At 43.2% G+C, this 19,706-nt stretch overlaps 1 protein-coding gene across 3 annotated transcripts in view; it reads right to left on the reverse strand.

Moving 5' to 3' along the window:
* Positions 1-19,706, reverse strand: part of LOC138526375 (arylsulfatase D-like) — a 344,213-nt gene that overhangs the window by 151,845 nt on the left and 172,662 nt on the right. For all 3 annotated transcript variants that reach the window (XM_069637044.1, XM_069637046.1, XM_069637047.1), the window contains one exon: positions 17,406-17,528. In XM_069637044.1, coding sequence (XP_069493145.1) covers positions 17,406-17,528 — 123 coding nt within the window. The remainder of the gene's footprint in view (positions 1-17,405; positions 17,529-19,706) is intronic.

Consider the following 19,706-nt stretch of genomic DNA (forward strand, 5'->3'; position numbering starts at 1 on the left):
CGTATTGAACTGAAGTTATTCTAATTTTCACATTGGATTTTTTAAATAAAATTGGGAAGCCCTCTGAAAGTAAACAAGTAGTTTTCATGAAGCCCTATCTGGTTGGATATGGCAGGTCATGTAAAGCTACGATTATACTGGTCTAAACCTTTTGATTATAGCGAAACAAAAGAGGTGATGGCTGGAAGGTTTAGGCGAAACATGTCTGGGGTTGCTTGTGTTTCCATGCAGAGGGGACCTGGCCTAGCAGTTCGGGTTGGGCTGCTACCGTTGGTAGCAGTATCTGACTGATTTGCATATGGCTGGATGACTTTTGCAATGGCGCAGACAGGCTAAAAAACAGTGGTGTGGTAGGTTGCCCAGAGCAGTACCAGTGGTTCAGATTTATTGAAAACCTTCCACCGATCACCTTTTTGGTTGTTGTTTGTCTCCTTATGTGAGAGAGGGTATGCCCAGACGCAGGTCCTTTGCTTGCTGCGCCATAGGGAATCAAGCTGCACCTCACTGAGGAGGCCAAACAAAGCCGAAACATGTCTGGGGTTGCTGGGGTTTCAGTGCAGAGGACACCTGGCCTAGCAGTTCAGCTTGGGCTTGGACCATTGGTGGCAATGCCTGGCTGATTTGCATATGGCTGGACCCCTTTTGCAATGGTGCAGATGGGCTAAAAAACAGTGGTATGGAAGGTTGCCCAAAGCAGTGCCAGTGGTTCAGATTTATTCAAAACCTTTCACCCATCACTTTTTTGGTTGCTAAACCTTTTGATGTAATTTTGTCAGCCTAGTTTCTAGAACCATGACTCTGACAAGGTGTGTTATTAGCAGTCTGCGACTGAGTTTCACCCAAGTAAAAACATTTGGGTGCAGTCCTAGAAGTCCCTTGGGTTCTATCTGGGAAAACCTATCACGTTCTAGGAGAACAGGATCTGCCCCAAAGGGAGATTCGGAGGACGGGCACTACCAGCTAAAAGGAAATCAAACAAGTGTGGTAATTAATGGAGTCCCTTTAATGTAGGGCAGCCAGGAGAAGGGGCAGAATTACAGTAGTCCAGGAGAGGGAAGTACAGCAGTCCAAAGAAGGGTACAACCATCTTGGAATCTCTTAAGTCACCCATACTTCCGGTGGCCCTTCCCCACTCCCTGTAGACAAAGCACCCTGGAACTGATAGCTCCAGGCAAAACACAGAAGCCTGGGTTGGACCTTTACAGAAGGCTAGACTGGGACCCATTTAATGACACAGATTGACAATTTAAGGGGGTGAGAGAACCCATTTAACCAAATCATCTTTGGAATACAGAATGTGCTGTCTGCCGATAGTCCTTATACTCATGTCTGGATTTAGAGAAAGCAGTGTCCAATTTCCTGGCTTTAAAGTTTGCATCTATCACCACTGTTCAAATGTTAACAAAGGTTGTACTTCAAGTATTGAAACTCTCTGCCCCTGACCTTTGGCCACTTTGCATTTCACACCTGCAGCATCACAACCGAGTCTTTGTACTGCCTTCACTTTTCTCTGGGACTTGCATGGTAGCTTTGGGTTTATCACAAGGAACATAGTGGGAAGTCCCGTTGATAAGGCTGAGAAAACTTGATCTGACTTCTGGCAAAACAGGAACACATCTACGTTCAGGAGCCTCACTATCTACCACTATGTCCTCCCAGTGGCAGAGCCACGGAGGGAAGGGGGTCGCCTGCCCCCACGGGTTTCCCCTGGTGCCCAGTGCACCCCCCAGCCTCCTGCTGGTGCCCTATTATCTGCCACCCCCTGGCACCAAAATCTGGCCCTGCTGCTGTTTCTTCCTCGTGAACATTTACGTTTCAGCGATTCTATTTTTATTTGAGAACACTTTTCCAGATACCAGACATTTCCCTTGCACTTTATTATTTTGTTAATAGTGTGAGGGTCAGGGTAGAACGTTTGGACCAAAGGACGGCTTTTGATTAATGACATCCTGACCAAGACAGACCCTTCGTTTTTGGTTTTAAGTGGAGAAACTCCTCTTAGAGCAGGATCAGAGGGGCATTTTCCCAACCCATTTAAGTTAATTTAACCAAAAACATGATAACTTTGTGTCCGGCTTTAATTTCTGAACCCTCAAACCCCCCCACCCCTCATCCTATCAAGGATACACGCAAGTAAGGGAAAGGGAGGAAAGAAACAGAGGAGAGGGCTTGGCCGATGACTTGACAAGACATCCAGACCTCAAGAAAGGCCCTGAGTCTGACAGCAGTAAATCAGCAGAGAGTAATGTTCCCTAGATGCAAAAGTACTATCACTAGAGTCTCAAATCTTTGGCAAACCACCTAACATGAGCTGCAACCCCAACACCCACATTATTTAGTTTTTCCCTGCGGGGCACCCCAATAGCCTACTTTTTTAACTTCACACTTCGATTTTGACACTTTTCTACTCAATCGATAAAGTGAGCTTTGGTATCTGGGTTGCGACAAGTTGACCTGCTCCCTTCTTACCTCTTGCAGTCTTTACTGCCAGACTCCTTTTGTCCTGATTCCAGACCCGGAGCAGCAATCCTGATCCCTGACCTTGTGAATTTTTGACTTTGATATTGATTGTGAGTACTGAAAACTAGAGAGGAAAGGTCTGACATAATCTTACTTTGAAATGACAGAAAACAGTTTGTGGCCCATTTTTGACTCAGTGTAGTCTTCTTTGAAGATGTCTCCCCTTCTGCACGGTCTAAGACTAAGGAAGAAGCAGAAGAATATGGAACTTGCAGGTGCCATCAGAGTCTGGCAAATGGAGTGTAGTGGCCTAAGAAGTTCCAGGCTATGATATCACAGATGTACCAGGTACAAATATTGTTTGGCCTTCAACCAATTCCCTGAATCTGTCTACTATCCTAGAGAAACAATAGGAGGGAAGGCAATCTAGGCATCAGAGAAGAGTGCTTGGAAGGGTTAGGGCCCACAGACTAGGGAGCTTCCCAAAGCATTCCTTCATGCCAGCAACCCCATTGCGCCAGGTTAGGCCAGCTCACCATGGTCTTGTCTACAAAAAGCAAAACTAACAACCTACAAAATCAGAGATCCTCTCTTTCCATTCTTGCAATCATCACTGTTTCCCCCTTCCTGGAACTGCTGCTCCTTACTGTGACTGCCAACCACTTCCTGGGACTGCAGTCCATTCCCTGGGACTGCAGTCCACATTTTTGGAACTATTAACCCATCCTTGGAACAGTGTCCACCTTCATTGAACTGTGACCCTACCCAGGACTGGGCTGTCCCCAGTTAACTGCAATGTGAGCTGTCCCCTTTCAAGGCGTGTGCACTGTCTCACTTTCTGGGACTTGCTGCACTGTTCCTTTATTGAGACTGTGAACCTTACCCCTGTCCCCTGTCTGAGCCTGTGTGTTATCACCTGTATCTGCTAGTGCACTGTCTCTGAATCATATTCTTAGTTGAATACACATTTTTTGAGTTAATAAGCTGTTTTTCCCAGAGCATATGTGGAATTTCCCTGTATGTTTGTGTGTGGTGAGAATGTTCCTCCTGTAAAACGCTTCCTGTGTGCATGTTATTTCTTTCCAGACTGTATTGTGAAGTGATTTACTTTAACTTTGTACTCCAAGCAGTAATGACTGCATATTGTGCTTTGTTATTTTATACCCTCTGCCATTTACCTTAGCTGGGGCCTGTGCCTCTTCCGGGTTGTCACGCGCATTCTGCACCCTTGCTCTGGTCATATCTACTGTTATGTAGTGTGCCAATTTCACCTAACTAGTATAGCTCTTCCCTTGTAGTTCTGCTGAACTAGGTTGCGTTCCTTTTCCGTGGGACGATGGGTGCCTATTTCAACTGACTATAGGAAGAACTGGCATTCTGAAAAAATGTAGCCTATTGAACAACGCTACCCGTGTGGGGTCCTGTACACCACCTCATGATTCACCGAATTTGCATGTTACACCTCTTGCGCCAGCAATAACAGTCAGGTAGCTAAAGAACCCAAACCTAGCCTCGGGTGGGATGACCTCACTGTCGTTTCGCCCGCCTATCCCGACCTCGGCAGGCACGCCCCGCAGACAGTTCTGCTACGCCTCTCGGTTCTTAATACACGCTCTTTGATGCGCAATGGGGCTGAATTCACAGACTTACTCCTGGATAGCACGCCAGACGCTCTGATTGTTACTGAATCTTGGCTCAACGAAGGAACACCCAGTAGTGCCACTCTGGCCCTCCCGTCTGACTACCTGATCGCCCGTGCTGATCAAAGAGGAGTAGGTGTAGCTGTTTTCCTCAACAAAAACCTTAATTTTCATTTAATTGCACATGACTCCCCAGAAGGCGGTGAAAGCCTGTTGACCAAAATAAAAATTTATGAAAATTCTTCCCTTACCAACCTTGCGATCTACCGACCTCCCAGAGAGATGCCTTTGTTGGAGGAGCAGTTCATTAATCTGCTCAATAACATCTCCAAACCTAACCCCCTGTGATTGTTCTTGGGGATTTCAACCTCTGGGCCCATGGCCCTCACGACAAACACCTGGTATCTCTTCTTGAGACGCTGAGCACCATTGATTTCGCACAGATGGTCAGTGTGCCCATCCACATAGGTGGTCACACCCTGGATTGGATCCTCACCCACCAGCTATCCGCCCATAACAACCCAGCAATATCATGCACCTGGTCTGATCACCTTCTGGTAAATACCACCATTTCCCTCCCATCTGTCCCTCAAAGATGCAATGCTGGACAAAGACTTCTTAAATCCACTAGGAACACTAAAAACTTTACAGCTCAGAAACTATCGGACTGCCTTGTTGCCAGGCTTTCATCCCTTATTCTTTCTCTAATTCTGATGACCTTGTCATCTTACCTCTGTTATCAACGAGGCCATTAGCAACCTTACCCCTGAAAACTTAAGCTAGTTAAACCTGAAGCTAACAGAAACCCCTGGTTCAACAAAGGCAACTTGCACCGGAGACACATTAAAAGATCTGCTGAAAGGGAATGGTCGAAAGCACCCCTTTCCCCATACTCTCCAATTATATAACAATGCATCCAGACTATTTAAAGCAGCAATCACGGAGGCAAAATCTGCTAGTTTCAACAGTAGAATTGACTCGGCCAAATCAAGCTCCAAGGAGCTCTATTCAACCCTTAAAGAATTCAGGGGGAAAAACACCTGTAAACCAGCACCCGTTAAAGACGCTGCCTGGATGCGAATCCATTCATGAGACATTTTCCTCCAAAATCTGTGGCCATCAGCAAGCTATTCTAGCCAAACAGCTCTCTTTCCCCATAGACACGACCATGCCGCCTCCCCTCCTCAATGCCCATCCCATTAAAAACTCAAAATCTTTTGCTCGATTTGAATTCAGACAATGCTCCGAAGCCCAAATCTCTAAGATTGTGGCCGATCTCAAACCCACTGCTTGCCAAGGAGATAGCTGTCCCTCTAACATCTTCAAGTACTGCATGTCAGTTCTGGCTCTGTGGGTCACCAAACTGGTCAACCTATAATTTGCGGAAAGTAGAGTTCCTACATCACTCAAACAAGCCTGGATCACTCCGCTTCTGAAAAAAGTAATCTTGACCCTTATATTCCTAAAGACTAACGGCCCATAACTAACATTCCCTTTTTGCTCGAAATCTTAGACCGGGAGGCTTACTTGCAATTCCAATAATTTCTGAAATGCAACAACATCCTTAATCCGCGGCAGTCTGGCTTCAGAGACAAGCATGGAACAGAAACCGCCATGCTGGATCTCAAAGCCAATCTGGTGAGCATTATCGATCATGGTCATCCTGCCCTTCTTATGCTCTTGGACCTCTCAGCAGCATACGACCTGGTTGATCACCCCTTACTCATGACCAGGCTACATGAACACAATCACTGCATGGATTCTGCTACCCAGTGGATTTCCTCCTTCCAAGGACCTAGGTAAGCTATAGTGGCTGTTGATGGCATTTGCTCCACTCCCTCAGCTAACACCTGTGGGGTTCCACAGGGGACCTGTATTTTCCCCTCTCTGTTCAATGTGAATGTCATGCCCCTGCTTACCCTCCTGGATGACCTGGGTGTCGTACGGTATCCGTCATTCTTGTAAATAAAAAGCTTCTACACACCATTTTTTCGAAAACAAATCTTCGAAAAAAACATTTCAAATGCTTTTTTCCAATTGTAAATGGTTTTATTTAGTTTAGTTTTGAAAAAAAGGGGTTTAAAAAAAACGGGTTTGGGAGGGAACTCCCCAATTAAAAAAAAAAGAAAAAAAAAAGACATTCAAAACTTTTTTTTCTTGATACTTTGTTGTCGAAACTTTGGTATGTAGATGCTTTTACTATCGAAATTATCACTATAAACCGTCCCATACACCAACTATGCCGATGACACCTAGGTCATCCTAGAATTGTCAGGCATTTATGCCCAGGGTGCCCTGGCAATCAATTCAATCCATGACATCATCCAGATTTGGATGACGGCAAATTCACTTGCCCTCAACACAGGCAAAACAAAGCTCCTGCTCATGGCCTCCCCCCAGCGACTCAAAAAACTAAACACGGACTACAAGTTCTTTACCATTGCGGACAGTAAAATCTCTGTCACCAGCAGTGTAAAGACCCTCTGGGCCATTCTTGACACAGAGCTCTCCCGAAACCCCATGTGACCCATGTCCGTGCTTCCTGTGGGTACATCACCAAGCTCCTCAACTATATTTACCCTTACATCACCTTCAGCAATCTCTCCCTTCTTGCCACCACCCTTGTGAATTCCCACTTAGACTACTACAATAGTCTATTACTGGGCACATCACAGACCAATGTTAAAGTTTTGCAGACGGTCCAAAATTCGAGCTGTTAGGGCCATTCATGGCCTTTCTTGGAGAGACCATGTCACCAAGGCAAAAAGAGGGCTCCACTGGCTCCCTGTTCATCATCGTGTGACATGCAAACTTCTTACCCTGATCTGCAAATGCCAGAACAATGGAGCACCTCAATACCTCATTGACCGTCTCAAGGTCTCCTGCCCCAGTCGTGTCCTCCGGTCTCAAGATCAGGCACTGCTGATGCAGCCCAGATACAAGCTGGCCAAAGTCAGTGGAACCACCTTCAATGTTCAGGCTCCTGCCGCCTGGAACAAGCTTCTCCCTGCCCTTAAGGCAACGCGATCTACCAAAGACTTAAAAAACAGATCAAGACGTATCTGTTCAATCTTAAACCAGGATAAGTCTTCTTACTCTTCCAGCCTGGCGCCCTCTGACCCCCTGCTGATGTGTTGTCTGTCGTGTCTCTGTCCTTTGTGTGCCCTGAGGCCCACGGGCGAGCAGCGCTCTATAAAAATTACAATAAATAAATAAATGAGTGTGCACCCGACAACCCAGTTTCCGAGCTTACGTTTGTGTACTCTGTTCTCTTGTTTGGTATTGTACTCTAATTGACAAATATTACCTTTACATAGGTTTTCTGGCACCAAATGCCTGTGAGGCCAAAGTGAATTCAATAAACTCAAGCTCAAATAAGTGTCTATCATGCCTAAATATACAGCCAATGTAGCCACTCAGTATTGCAAATAACTGTTCAGCACATTGTTCGATCCCATTGACCATACATCGAGACATATAGGGTGCTTCCAAACACCTTCAGTGAAGCAAATCAGGAGATTCCAGTGAGCATCTCCAAATTGCCTTACATCTGATTATAAAAACCTAAGACTGCAGCAAATCTGGAGATGTGAAACCATCTCTGAGATGCTCATATGCAAATGCGATTCACAAAGATTTGCTAAAGGGCATCTCAAAGATGAGCCAGGCTTTGAACATCGAGGATAAGATAACATGTGCAAATCTTAGAAGCTCAGGGGCATTTCCTAATTAAATCACCCCAACCCCAACCCCCACCCGCGTGCATATCTTCAAGAATTAAGCCATGGAGTTTAAATAGGTGGGTTTTTCAGTTGTCACAATTGCTAGTCATGTGAACAGATGAACTAGAACCTTGTACAGGAGTGGTCTGGGAACCAAATGTTCTAAGTGTCCCCATGTTACACATTTTCAGAAAGCCCAACCCTTTGCCTATGAGGAAATGGGGAAATAAAACAGGTTACCACACAAAAGAGGACCAGGGTGCAGAGGCCTACCAGGAAATCTCCAGAGCTCCCTATAGGCCTGTCCACCCCTGACCTTGTACTGATCTGGTAGGGAAGGGCTAATGGGCTGAAGGTTGTCAGCACATTGGCACTGAATGTTTCAGAAAGACATCTAGGATATGCTTGGTCCTAAAGGCAAGAACATGAAAAAGGTGTGTGGGTGTGAAAGTGACTGGATGTCCTCTTTGGAAGAAACATCACAAGGATTAGAAGATCAAAATGTGGAAATGCTCATGCAGGGCAAGAATGCCATCATAAAGCAATGGAGCAGATACGCCTCTGAGGTTGTGCCTATATTATTGTTAGTCTCCATGCCAGGTTCAAGGCCATCTGTAACTTCCACCATGCTTTTAAATTCATAGACTGAATCACTTTGGAGTGAAGGCCTTGGTACCAAAGTCTTTGACTGCAGCCGTCCTTTCAGTTGGTAATGAAGGCATTTGAAGGACTTGCTGGATGTAATCCATCACTTCCCTTTTTATGTAGAACAGAACTGAAAATGTCATATACTCTCAAAGAGACTGAACCTGGGATTTGAAGGCTGGAGGCCCATCAGGCCTTGCCCTAGAAGGCATCGTTAAAAGTCAGAAATTAGATTTTTTATTTTTCAGAACTTTCCTCTTCAACCCTAAACTGGAAATGGAAAGCTTTTAAGACCATCATGGGCCTCATTACAAGTTTGCCGGTCTGGGAACTTCGGTAATGATAAGCATGCCAGCACTGTAGTTCCCGGACCGGAAAACTAAGAGTTGTGCTTGCGGGTATTTTTCTGACCGCCCGGTCGAACATGGTGGGCAGAAAGGCACCCGCGAGCACAGCATGTCGAATGCACCAGCACCATTATAAACAGCGCCGGTGCATCGGACCTCCCCATTCCCATTGAGCAATATCGGGCTCAATGGGAATGGGGAGTAATGGATTCCGGCCCCTGGCAATGGGGACATACAGGGTCAGCCAAGGTCAGAATGGCCCTTTTTGTCCCCATTGTGTGACAGGCACGGCTACCGACAGGGTTGTAATGAGGCCCATGTCACTTTAACCATAACTGAAGCTGAGTCACAAGATTCTTCTGTGCATGCCTCCTTTTGGAGGCCAGAGCTTACTGACGGCATGATACGGTGTGTCCGTGTGAGCAGGGCCAACCGCCGTTGGCGTTAGGGGAAAGGACCCTCGTACGTGCTGTGCATGCCGCCATCTTGGGTGCCACATGGAAAATACGACGGATAAGTGATATTACGTGTCGGGAAGGCAGCAACAGTGTTGTGTAAGTCCTCGCATAAGTAGTAGTGTGCTGACATCAAAGGGACACAAACCGATGCACACGGAAGATAATACAAATGTGTTGAGTGATATATGCGCATAAATAAATACAAAAATTAAAAAATTATAAAAAAATTCACGTGCATTGAGAGTGAAGTGCAAAACACCATATTGGATACAGTTAAGCGCAAATATAGTACTCAGTTGTCAATGATATATGGACATTAAGTACTAGAACAAAAAGAGGAGTGGATAGAAGGTGGACAATATTACATAAGCAATATACAGACGCAAGAACTTTCTTTACTGTACGACTAGAGAGTCATGCAGAGCATAGCTGCCCCGGTGAAGTTTTTGCCATTACCTGGGAATCCGACATGCCCCTGGGAGCAATGGCAGGATAATTTCCAAGTGTACCTGAGGGCCATCGGGGGCTCAAAATTCAATGATGATCAAAAAGAGGCTACACTGTTAAATTGTATAGGGGCAGAGGCACTAAGAATTTTCAGGACATTGCCTGAGTTGGAACATGATGAGGAGAGCTGGGGTGAATCTTTGAGTGCAGCTAGGAAATTTGACACAGCGATTGCCAAACTTAATAAACATTTCGGAAATAAAACTAATATTGTTTTGGAAAGATACAGATTTTTTACAAGGAAACAGAGTAAAGAAGAAGACATAGACTCCTATTTGGCTGCACTTAGAGGATTGATGGCCATGTGTGCTTTTACAGGAGTGGCAGACGAATATTTGAGAGATCAGGTAGTTTTACACGTGGCAGATCCACGCATTCAACAACGTTTGTGGCAAGCGAAGAACCCTACACTGGAAAAAACTATTGAAATCGCGAGATCGATGGAACTGGGTGAGAAATGTATGAAGGAGGTCGTGGAGAACGCAGAGATTAAATCAGTTCAAGATATGGATGACGAAAAACATAGCACTCAAGAAGAAGAATTAATTGCTATGGTCAGGAGGTTGGTCAGGTCAGAGACAAATAGTGGACCCAGACAGGAAAGAGGAGGCACGTTAAGACAAAATAACAAGTGTTCAAGTTGTGGATGGTATAAGCATGTGAATGCAGAAAGAGATTGTCCAGCTGTGTCAGCAGAATGTTACAGATGTGGACAGATAGGACATTTTGGAAAAAAGTGTTGCACCAGTAGAGGAAGAGGCAGATTCAATAGCCGTTATGGGAGAAATCCTGGTTGATACAATAGAGGCAGAGGTGCGGCAATGACGAGTATAAAGGCATTGGAGGAAATTGGTGGTCCAAACAGCTTGTTGGCGATCAATGATCGTCTGGAAGACGGAGTTCAAATACTTGCTGTCACACCAACTGAAAAAGGAGCGGGACCTTGGGTTCCCATGGAGATAAATGGCATAACCTTACAAGTTATGGTAGACACTGGGTCTCCATATACAATGGTCGATGTAGAGACATATGTGAATACATTGAACAGAAAGATGGAAGAGCTACAGATGACAAAAATCAATGCAACAGGTTATGGGAAAACACCCATTAACATTATTGGTTTTGTTTGGGTACATCTAAAATTTGAAGGGAGGAAGACATACTGCAGACTGTATGTGGCTGAAAATGGGTTTTCGATTATAGGATGGTGGGAGCAGGCATCTTTGAAAATCAGAATTCATCCAGGTGAAAATGTGCCCATATTATGCATCACTGAGAACAGTTGTGACACTGCAGAAAACTTGGCAAAGGCTTTTCCCAAAGTATTCAATGAAAATATCGGTTTACTTAAGGGATTCGAACATCGTATTATACTCAGAAGAGGGGCAAAGCCAGTGGTACACAAAGTGAGGAATATACCCATTGGTACCAGAGAGGCAATGAAGAATGAATTAGAAAGGTTATGCATGCAGGACATCATTGAACCCATTGAAAGTTCAGAGTGGTTATCCCCAATTGTAATTGTAAAAAAACCAGATGGATCCATCAGGATGTGCGTAGATTTAAGAGACTTGAACGCCAATATTTGGATAGATCGTCATCCTCTGCCGAACATTGGGGAAATGTTGACCACCATGAAGCCAGCAAGGTATTTTTCGACGTTAGATCTATCGTCAGCGTATCACCAAGTAGTGCTGGAGGAAGAGTCTAGACATTTGACATCTTTTGTAACACCGTTGGGAGCTTTTAGATACAAAAGAATGCCTTTTGGATTGGCTTCAGCAGCCGCTGTGTTCCAGAGGTTAATGCACCATTTATTTGAAGGTTTACAAGGAGTACAGTATTTCCAAGATGACATCTTGGTGTCAGGGATGTCTCAAGAGGATCATGATGCGAAGTTACTAGGGGTACTTCAAGTTCTACAACAGAAAGGAATGACTCTAAAGATTGAAAAGTGCAAAATAAAAAAAAGTGAGGTAACGTACCTGGGTCACAGAATAAATGCTGATGGAATAATGCCGAAAGAATCATTGGTAGACACCATTCTTAAAATTTCTGATCCAAAGAACAAGGATCAACTCAGGAGTTTCATGGGATTAAAAGAATACTACTCTAAGTTCATTGATCATTATTCGGATAGAACTGAGAGAATGAGAAGTTTAATGGGCAAAGGCGTGAAGTTCAATTGGTCTGAAGAATGCAAAAGAGAATTTGAACAAGTCAAAATATTGATCAATAAAGCACTGGCATTAAAGATGTTTGACTCTAATGCCAAGACAAGAATATCAGTTGATGCAAGTAATATAGGACTTGGAGGTGTACTAGAACAAGTACAAGCAGGTGAAATTGTTCCCATTGCTTTTGCTTCGAGGACATTAAGAGGTGCTGAGAGAAACTACTGGACAATAGAAAAGGAAGCTTTAGGTGTCAAGTGGATATTGGAGCATTTCAAAGGTCTGATTTGGGGCATTCCAGTAGACATTATAACAGATCATAAACCGCTTGTTCATGTTTTGAAATCGAAAAACCCTCACATGACATCTCCACGCATAAGAAGATGGAGACTGATCATAATGCAATTTAATGTTACCATAAAATATACTCCAGGAAGAAACAATGTGGTAGCAGATTGTTTTTCTCGTTTACCGTGCGAAGGGTCCACGGGTGATGGTGAGGACAAAGAAGAACTTACGGAAGAAAAAAACATGGATTGTATCATAGCTCAGGTGCATCCTAGTTTCTCAAAGGAGGAATGGATAGAAGCCAGAGAGTGTGACTCTGAACAAGAAATGTTGAGAAGAGCCATTGAGAGTGGTTGGAAATATAATGATGATAATCTAAAGTCTTGGGAAAGATTCAAAGACGAGATGTCTAGTGATAAAATATGTGTTTATCGGGGGGATCGAATAATACCTCCGGCAAACTTGAGGAAGAGGATTATGGACATTGCCCATGAAGGCCATGTGGGTAGAATGTTGACAAAGAGGAGAGTAAGAGAAACTTATTGGTGGCCCAACATGTGGAGTGAAATGGAAAATCTGGTCAGAGATTGTACTGCATGTGCAGTGAGTGACAAGAGTAAATCAGTACGTGTAACTCCATTGCAGCCAGTAAACATTCCCAGCACGGTGTGGACAAAATTGGCTATTGATATAGCTGGGCCGTATGAGACATTGGGATTACAAAAAGTTTACTTCATAGTGTTGGTGGATTACACCTCCAAGTGGGTGGAATGTGGTATAGTTGAGAACTCTGTATCGGCTATCAAAGTCATGAAGTTTTTGGAAGAAATATTTAATAGAGAAGGAGAACTGCAAGAGCTTGTGTCAGATAATGGAGCCCAATTCATGTCTGTGGAAATTCAAAAGTTTTTGAAGGATAGAGCCATTAAACACAGCACTACGGCCTTGTACCATCCAATGGGGAACGGTTTAGTGGAGCGGATTAACCATTTCATAAAAGGCTTTATTCAATTGGCCAATGTGAATGGCCTACCATGGAAAGAGATGCTCAAGGAAGCCCTCAACACGTACAAAGTTACACCACATTCGGTGACTGAGGAAGTTCCATTCACATTGATGAGGGGAATGATATCCACAAATAGGCTTAAGCCTGCTTGGATGATGAACAAGAGAAATAAAGAGATACATTTAGAAGACATTGTCAACAAAGTAAAGAAAAAACAAGAAGAGTATAAAAAATACTATGACATGCAAAAGAATGTTCAGGAGAGTCGGATTGCGAAGGGTGATTGGGTGAGAGTGAGAGAGCCAAGATGTGTAATGAAAGGAGAGTCAAGATTTCGTCCTCCTCAAAGAGTGATAGAATGTTCTAAGAAATCAGTGATTTTAGAAGACGGCAAGAAATGGTCATGTGATGATGTAGTCTTGGCAAAGGAGGAGGAAGTAATGAGAAATGAAAGGGAACAACATAGATATGGTGAAACTTTCATAGACAGGACATTCAAGGATACGTTTGATGTGCCAAGTACACAGGAAAGGAAAACACAAGATAATCTATGTGAAGAAAGGAATGACAATGGTCAGCCTATATTAAAACACAGGAAAAGAATGATGAATTTTAAACAAGACTATGTGTATTATTGAGTATTCGAGGTCTGCCAACATGATCCAGGGCTTTGTTACACATCCGTGCAACATGAAGATCTTGTATCCTTTATATTGTGTAGAAGTTTAAATTAAAAAAAAAAAAATGTTTGTAATACATTATCACAGCATAGCAGAAATGATATGCCAAAACTTTCAATGTTTAATCAATATAAATTTAAGTTTATTTAGAAGGGGAGATGTGAGGATATTGTTATAGTTAATACATGCCTATAGAGTTATGCCTATAGAGTTTCTGTTTGTGATTAGAATCTGCAATGTAACTATGACAACATCTTCGTGTATCGTTCCAGAATGTTGATGGGACCATACACGAAGATGTTGCTGTAAAGACGCTGGCCTCCTGGGGGCTCCTATGATTAAACCCAAGTTATACATCCCAAGGTATCAGCGTGATGTATTTATAATGAAAGGGAAACACAACACCACATTCTCCTATTTTGATGACACAGCAGAGTGTTCTCGAATTCATAATCAACTGCTGTGATGTCACGGCAAGAGGTCGCAGCCCAGTTCCTCAGCAGCGTCAATGTGTGGATTTCCTTCATAGCTGCTCTTCCCAACACCTGCAGAGCTGGTCCATGGAGAGGTAGCACAAGGGATGGAAAAGGGGCAGAGGGTAGCAAGCACAGCAGACAATTAAAGGTGAGGGTTTTAAATCTGGAGTGTATTTCACCTCAGGGTTTCACGGGACATTCGACAACCCTAGCTTTGCTAGCATTGCTGATCAGATGTCATTCGGTGCCCCTCGGTGGAATATATCTGTGTAGGCGACAGCATCCCGTCTAGAATTCTCTATAAAGTTGAAGAAAAGATCACTGTTTTCAGGCTGGAAATAATGTTGAGGGGTGTAGGAATACCTCTGTGTGCCTCATAATACGGAATAACTGAATGTGGAGGTGTTCTGACACTTTGTTTTGCCACCACTGGCTCGAAAAATGGCCCATTGAACACTCAAACTTGTGAAACAAAGGCATCATATTACTTCCTGTCACTGCTATGTGTATTTCTTTGGCCAATCGAATTGTTTACATCTTTTATGCGTTTCAGTCTGTCTAATAATAATAGTAATAATAATAACTGGTTTATATAGCGCTACAAACCCGTAGGTGTCCAAGCACTGAAATAACAGTTGATATCATTATCCCACTGCGTAGTACTCAATGTATCGACCTTCAAAGGATGAAAGGCTGAGTTCCGCCTAGCGGGATTCGAACCTTCACACAGATGTCAGAATGAGCGCTTGGCTCGCTGTGCTATCTGACCGACTATGTCCGAGTAATACATGCCTCGATCATGATGGTGCAGATGGAAAAAATGAAGGCCCTCATTATGAGTTTGGCAGTATTGCAGCGGTAAATCTGATGGGATACCACCAAATGAAATTCCCATTAAAGCTACTTGGTCTGGCTGATTTACTGCCGGATTACAAGTGGTGCTAGGCAGAGTTAGTCCCCATATTTTGGAGTCCAACGGACTCCACACAGAATTTGTGGAATTACCTCCTGTGGTAATTTCGGCAGCAGTACTTCCACCGTTTTAGCCTATTTTTTGGCAGAAAGTTGAAGGATTTACCCCCAACATGAAACTGGAGGTAAATCCTCTACTCCAAGGGCAAATTCAGAATATGGCAGAGCGATAAAAGTGTTAGTAATTCAGTTACCGCCAATTTTGTCATCACTTACCGCCAATTCTGTTATCACTCTGCCATACTCGTAAGAATGCACTACATTCAAATTCCGAAATTAAACTATTAGTGTCTGTTGGTGATCCAATTACATTCAGTTACTAAACCGGTCTTTGCTAGCTTAACATTTCCTCATCAGACAATAGGAGAAGCGACACACAGCTTAGCACACACAACATTCGAATAAAAAATGTGCACTGTTCTTGCCCTAAGAAATAATTGAAAACAATGCTCAATTAAATGCACCCCATGATCTGACTTTAAACAATTGTTCAATTTCACATGTCCATCTGTAACAGCAATTTTAATTTGTATTAGCACCCTGTGGGTGAGAGCCGGCCAATAAGGAGGCTAGAAACACGGGCTGATACTCCCGATCTAGCCCGCGTGCAATGTCGCCTGATTGCCGGCTACCCAACCCGCCATCTTTCATCACCACTGCCTCCGCAGTCATTTTGCCCCCAAACTCCACTTCCCATTTTGCTGTGGCAGCGGTTGCCACTGCATCTCCCGCAGCTTCTTTCCTTGCTCGGTTTGGCTGCCATGGAAAGGAAAGAGGGGCTCCGTACTGAGCCCTGCCTTCCTCAACCATGACGGCAATCTTTGCACAGTATTTTCATTGAACGAACGGAACACTTTTTTTTAACCCGTCCCTGGGTTTGGTAACCTGGGGTGCTAATGGAATTAACCCATTCCACAGGATATATCGAGGGTAACATCCCGGTGCCCTCATACAATGCCCTTGCTTCACTCAGGCCTTTAACTTGGGCTGCAGAGCCGTTACGCCTGGTATAGCCGATGAAACGGGTTAATAACGACATATTAGCATCCTGAAAGGGGGCGCTGGCCAATCAGGATGCTCGGAATGCAGGCTGGATTTTCCAAAATAAACCAGCATTCCGAGCAGCCCTAGTGCTGCTGGCCAGTGCCCCTTTCCATTCCCCACTCCCCTCTCACCTCTTAGCACTCATGTAGTTTCCTATGTGGGTGCTAACAAGAGTGTTTAATTTTAAAAAAAATGAAAGTGACCTTGTGATTCGGCGGAGCACCGTAGTCTCTCAACTGAGTTTTCTTTGTTGATGACATGACGCTCATCAACATAGAAAACGACTTGGTAACTACAACGCAGCGCAGTACAAAAAGGTATGTTTCTTGTCATGTTTTTAATGAAACACCGTTAGCACCTGTGTAGAAAACTATATGGGTGCTAATGGTCATAATGACGAGTACTCCAGTATGGCCCGAGTGCCTCGTCCTTATGACAATAAAAATTATTGCTGGCATAAAAGTAATGAACTAGGTTGAAAAAGTACTCTAATAAATGTAGTTAACCTGCAAATAAAAATGGAACACAATTGCCAAAAAAGCACATGTCTCTAAATCTTACTGGTATTTAGTTAATCGTAGACTAAGGCATATAACGCCTCACACAAATTGTGGCAAAATAAGCCTCCAAGTTCCATATATTCCCTAAAAAATCATTGGTCATCTGAAGATTCAAGCTCACTGGCGACCCCGCCTCGAAGCACCAAAGAATCTCAAAAACTAAAATCCCAAATGTTCCATAATTCACTCACTGATCCAAGAAAATGTTCATTTTATATAAATAAATGTGAGTTTCAAAAAAAGTGTGCAGCAGGAGTACCTTCTTTCCACTCCTCACTGGTGATTTTTCAGTTTCCCTGCAAATTAAGAGTGAGTAGGAGATACTCAGCACCACATGGCTTTATAATGGGTTCCAGGTAGGAGAAGTCAGACTCAAAATGACAGTCTATCTGGTAGTGACTGACAGAAATAACAAGTGTACTGTACCTATCAATCCTGTTGTGTACCCTTGTTTCTGCAGGATCTTGGCAAAAGTTGTCTCATTATTTGGAAGACCTCCGGATCCACCAATCCAATAAAGAATACGGTACACACTATCAGCGTCCATTCCTAAAGTACACAAAAACATGTGAAGATGGCAAACATGTTATGAGCTTATTTTATTTTTGAGTTAGCTGCCCACTGCATAAGCAATCTACACATAAGACTTGGAAACCTGTATTTAGAAGTCAATTTTGAATTAAAACAGTAATACAATGTTGTTATTTTGCAAATCTGGCATGCATACTGAAATTTAGCTAGGTGGTTTCAGAAGTAGGTTTTTTGCATCGGTTTAGGGCCTTCATAAGGGGATTGTAGATAATACAAATTGTATCAGGTCCCACACTTTTAGGTGCCCCACACTGAGCACGATTTTTGCCCATGCCAAGCACCAATTTATTTTACTACAATGGTGGTTACAAGCGCCCTCCTCTGCACGTGAGATATTTTTAAAAGTCATTGTAGCAAAGGCTAGATATGGGGTCTTTACTGGAAGCAGTTTTTCCAATTGGAGAAGTAAACTACATTTTTCTTTCATCGCTAAATCGTTTTTCTGGTTTATGTTGCAACATTTGCAGTTAAGAGCAATCGTAGGATAAATGTCAACTTTTTAAGTGGCAAGTCTAAAAATTCCATTGGACTGCATCAATCAAGATGCAATAAATTGTAAATGTAAAAAACATTTTTACAAACTATAGGCGTGAGGAAGATAAGCAATCCGAAAATAGAAACAAAGTGACAAATTCATCTATTTGTGCAGACAGTTTCGCAAGAGTATCACCTGATTAAGTTACACAAATGAATTACTTTGTTGAGAGACAGATGAATACATCATCCATAGCTTCTGCTCCTCACCCAGTTCAATATTGCACAGGTGAGAAACGTTATTCACCAAAACAACCGTACCACCCTTATCCCAGGCAGGTACAGCAGGAGATGGATGGACTCAATCAAAAACTGAAGATGGCACAAATAACTAAACAAACATTGTAACAAGACATATGCATGCATTAGACACGAAGCAAATGGGCTCTCAGCATGAAGAAAGCAAACACTAGGTAACACATGCATTTATACATGAAGAATATTAACATAACATCCATAAGAGATGAAGAATACGAACACAAGCAATGTATAAGCTGAATGCAATATGAACAACACACAAATATAGCTCACTAACATAGAAATGCAACAGTAATGGGCAGCCATCTTTTACAAAATGGAAGCCACAACACGCTTCTAAGTAGATGAAAGGTCGCAAGACTTCACGAGAACTCAAAATGCTGAAATAACAAAATACAGATCTGTGCAGAGATCAGGCAGTAGCTAGCAAGCCAAGCCAAGGTTAGCATGAACAATGGAGGATAGCAACAGCAGAGAGAATGCATGCAATAACTATTCCCAAGAAGCAAGCCAGATATTCTCAGATGATTTAAGAGTACAAGCAGCTTTTGTGAGCCAGGAGCAGGACAAAAAACTCCATGAAGGATAACTCAAGAGTGATCCCCAGTAGTAACAGAAACCATAACACTCACCTTAGTATGTGCTAAAATCGTAATAAATGCAGGGTGAAATAATTCCAAACAAGGTCCCATCCCATGTGACCCATAATTGAAGAACACTGTCTATTCATTAGCATCGAACACTGATAAGACACCTGCCTTACTCCTTACATGTATCCCTAGACACGAGACGCCACACAAGGCCAAATACAAAAAGATCACCCTGGCTCATGGCCTAGAAATGAGGGATAGTATCTTCTTTAATTGAAAGGAAAGGAGTCTGTGGACCTCTCTACCCCTACTCCTGTCTGGCTGATGTCTTGATGACCTGTCAATTGCTCCTAAGAAGCCAACCAATCAGTCTCTCTAATGGTATGCTGCCCATGAAGCAAGGTGCCAGCCAATTAAATATTGTAGAGATGATGTCCTTTACGGTTATCAGTATGCAGGTGGTTTCAGGAGGAAGCATCAGACAAGCATTACCCAATCAAAAATGTAACCCTATTGAATGTATATGTAGTCACCAGTATTAACCAATCCCCTACCCTGTACGTTTTGGTAACTAAGATTACAGAATAATGTCAGTTATGACAAATATTAAATATATAAACTGTTGTTTTTGATAAGCATGTCTAGATGGCGCCAAGACCTTTTATGCTTGTATGTTGTCCCTGCTTTATTTTGAAAAGAAAGATGAGTTTTGCTTTGCACTTTGCCTATTTCCATTATTTTTTGGGGGATAAAA

The sequence above is a fragment of the Ambystoma mexicanum genome, chromosome 7p, assembly GCF_040938575.1.
Source record: "Ambystoma mexicanum isolate Mex_15411 chromosome 7p, UKY_AmexF1_1, whole genome shotgun sequence".
Lineage (NCBI taxonomy): Eukaryota > Metazoa > Chordata > Amphibia > Caudata > Ambystomatidae > Ambystoma > Ambystoma mexicanum.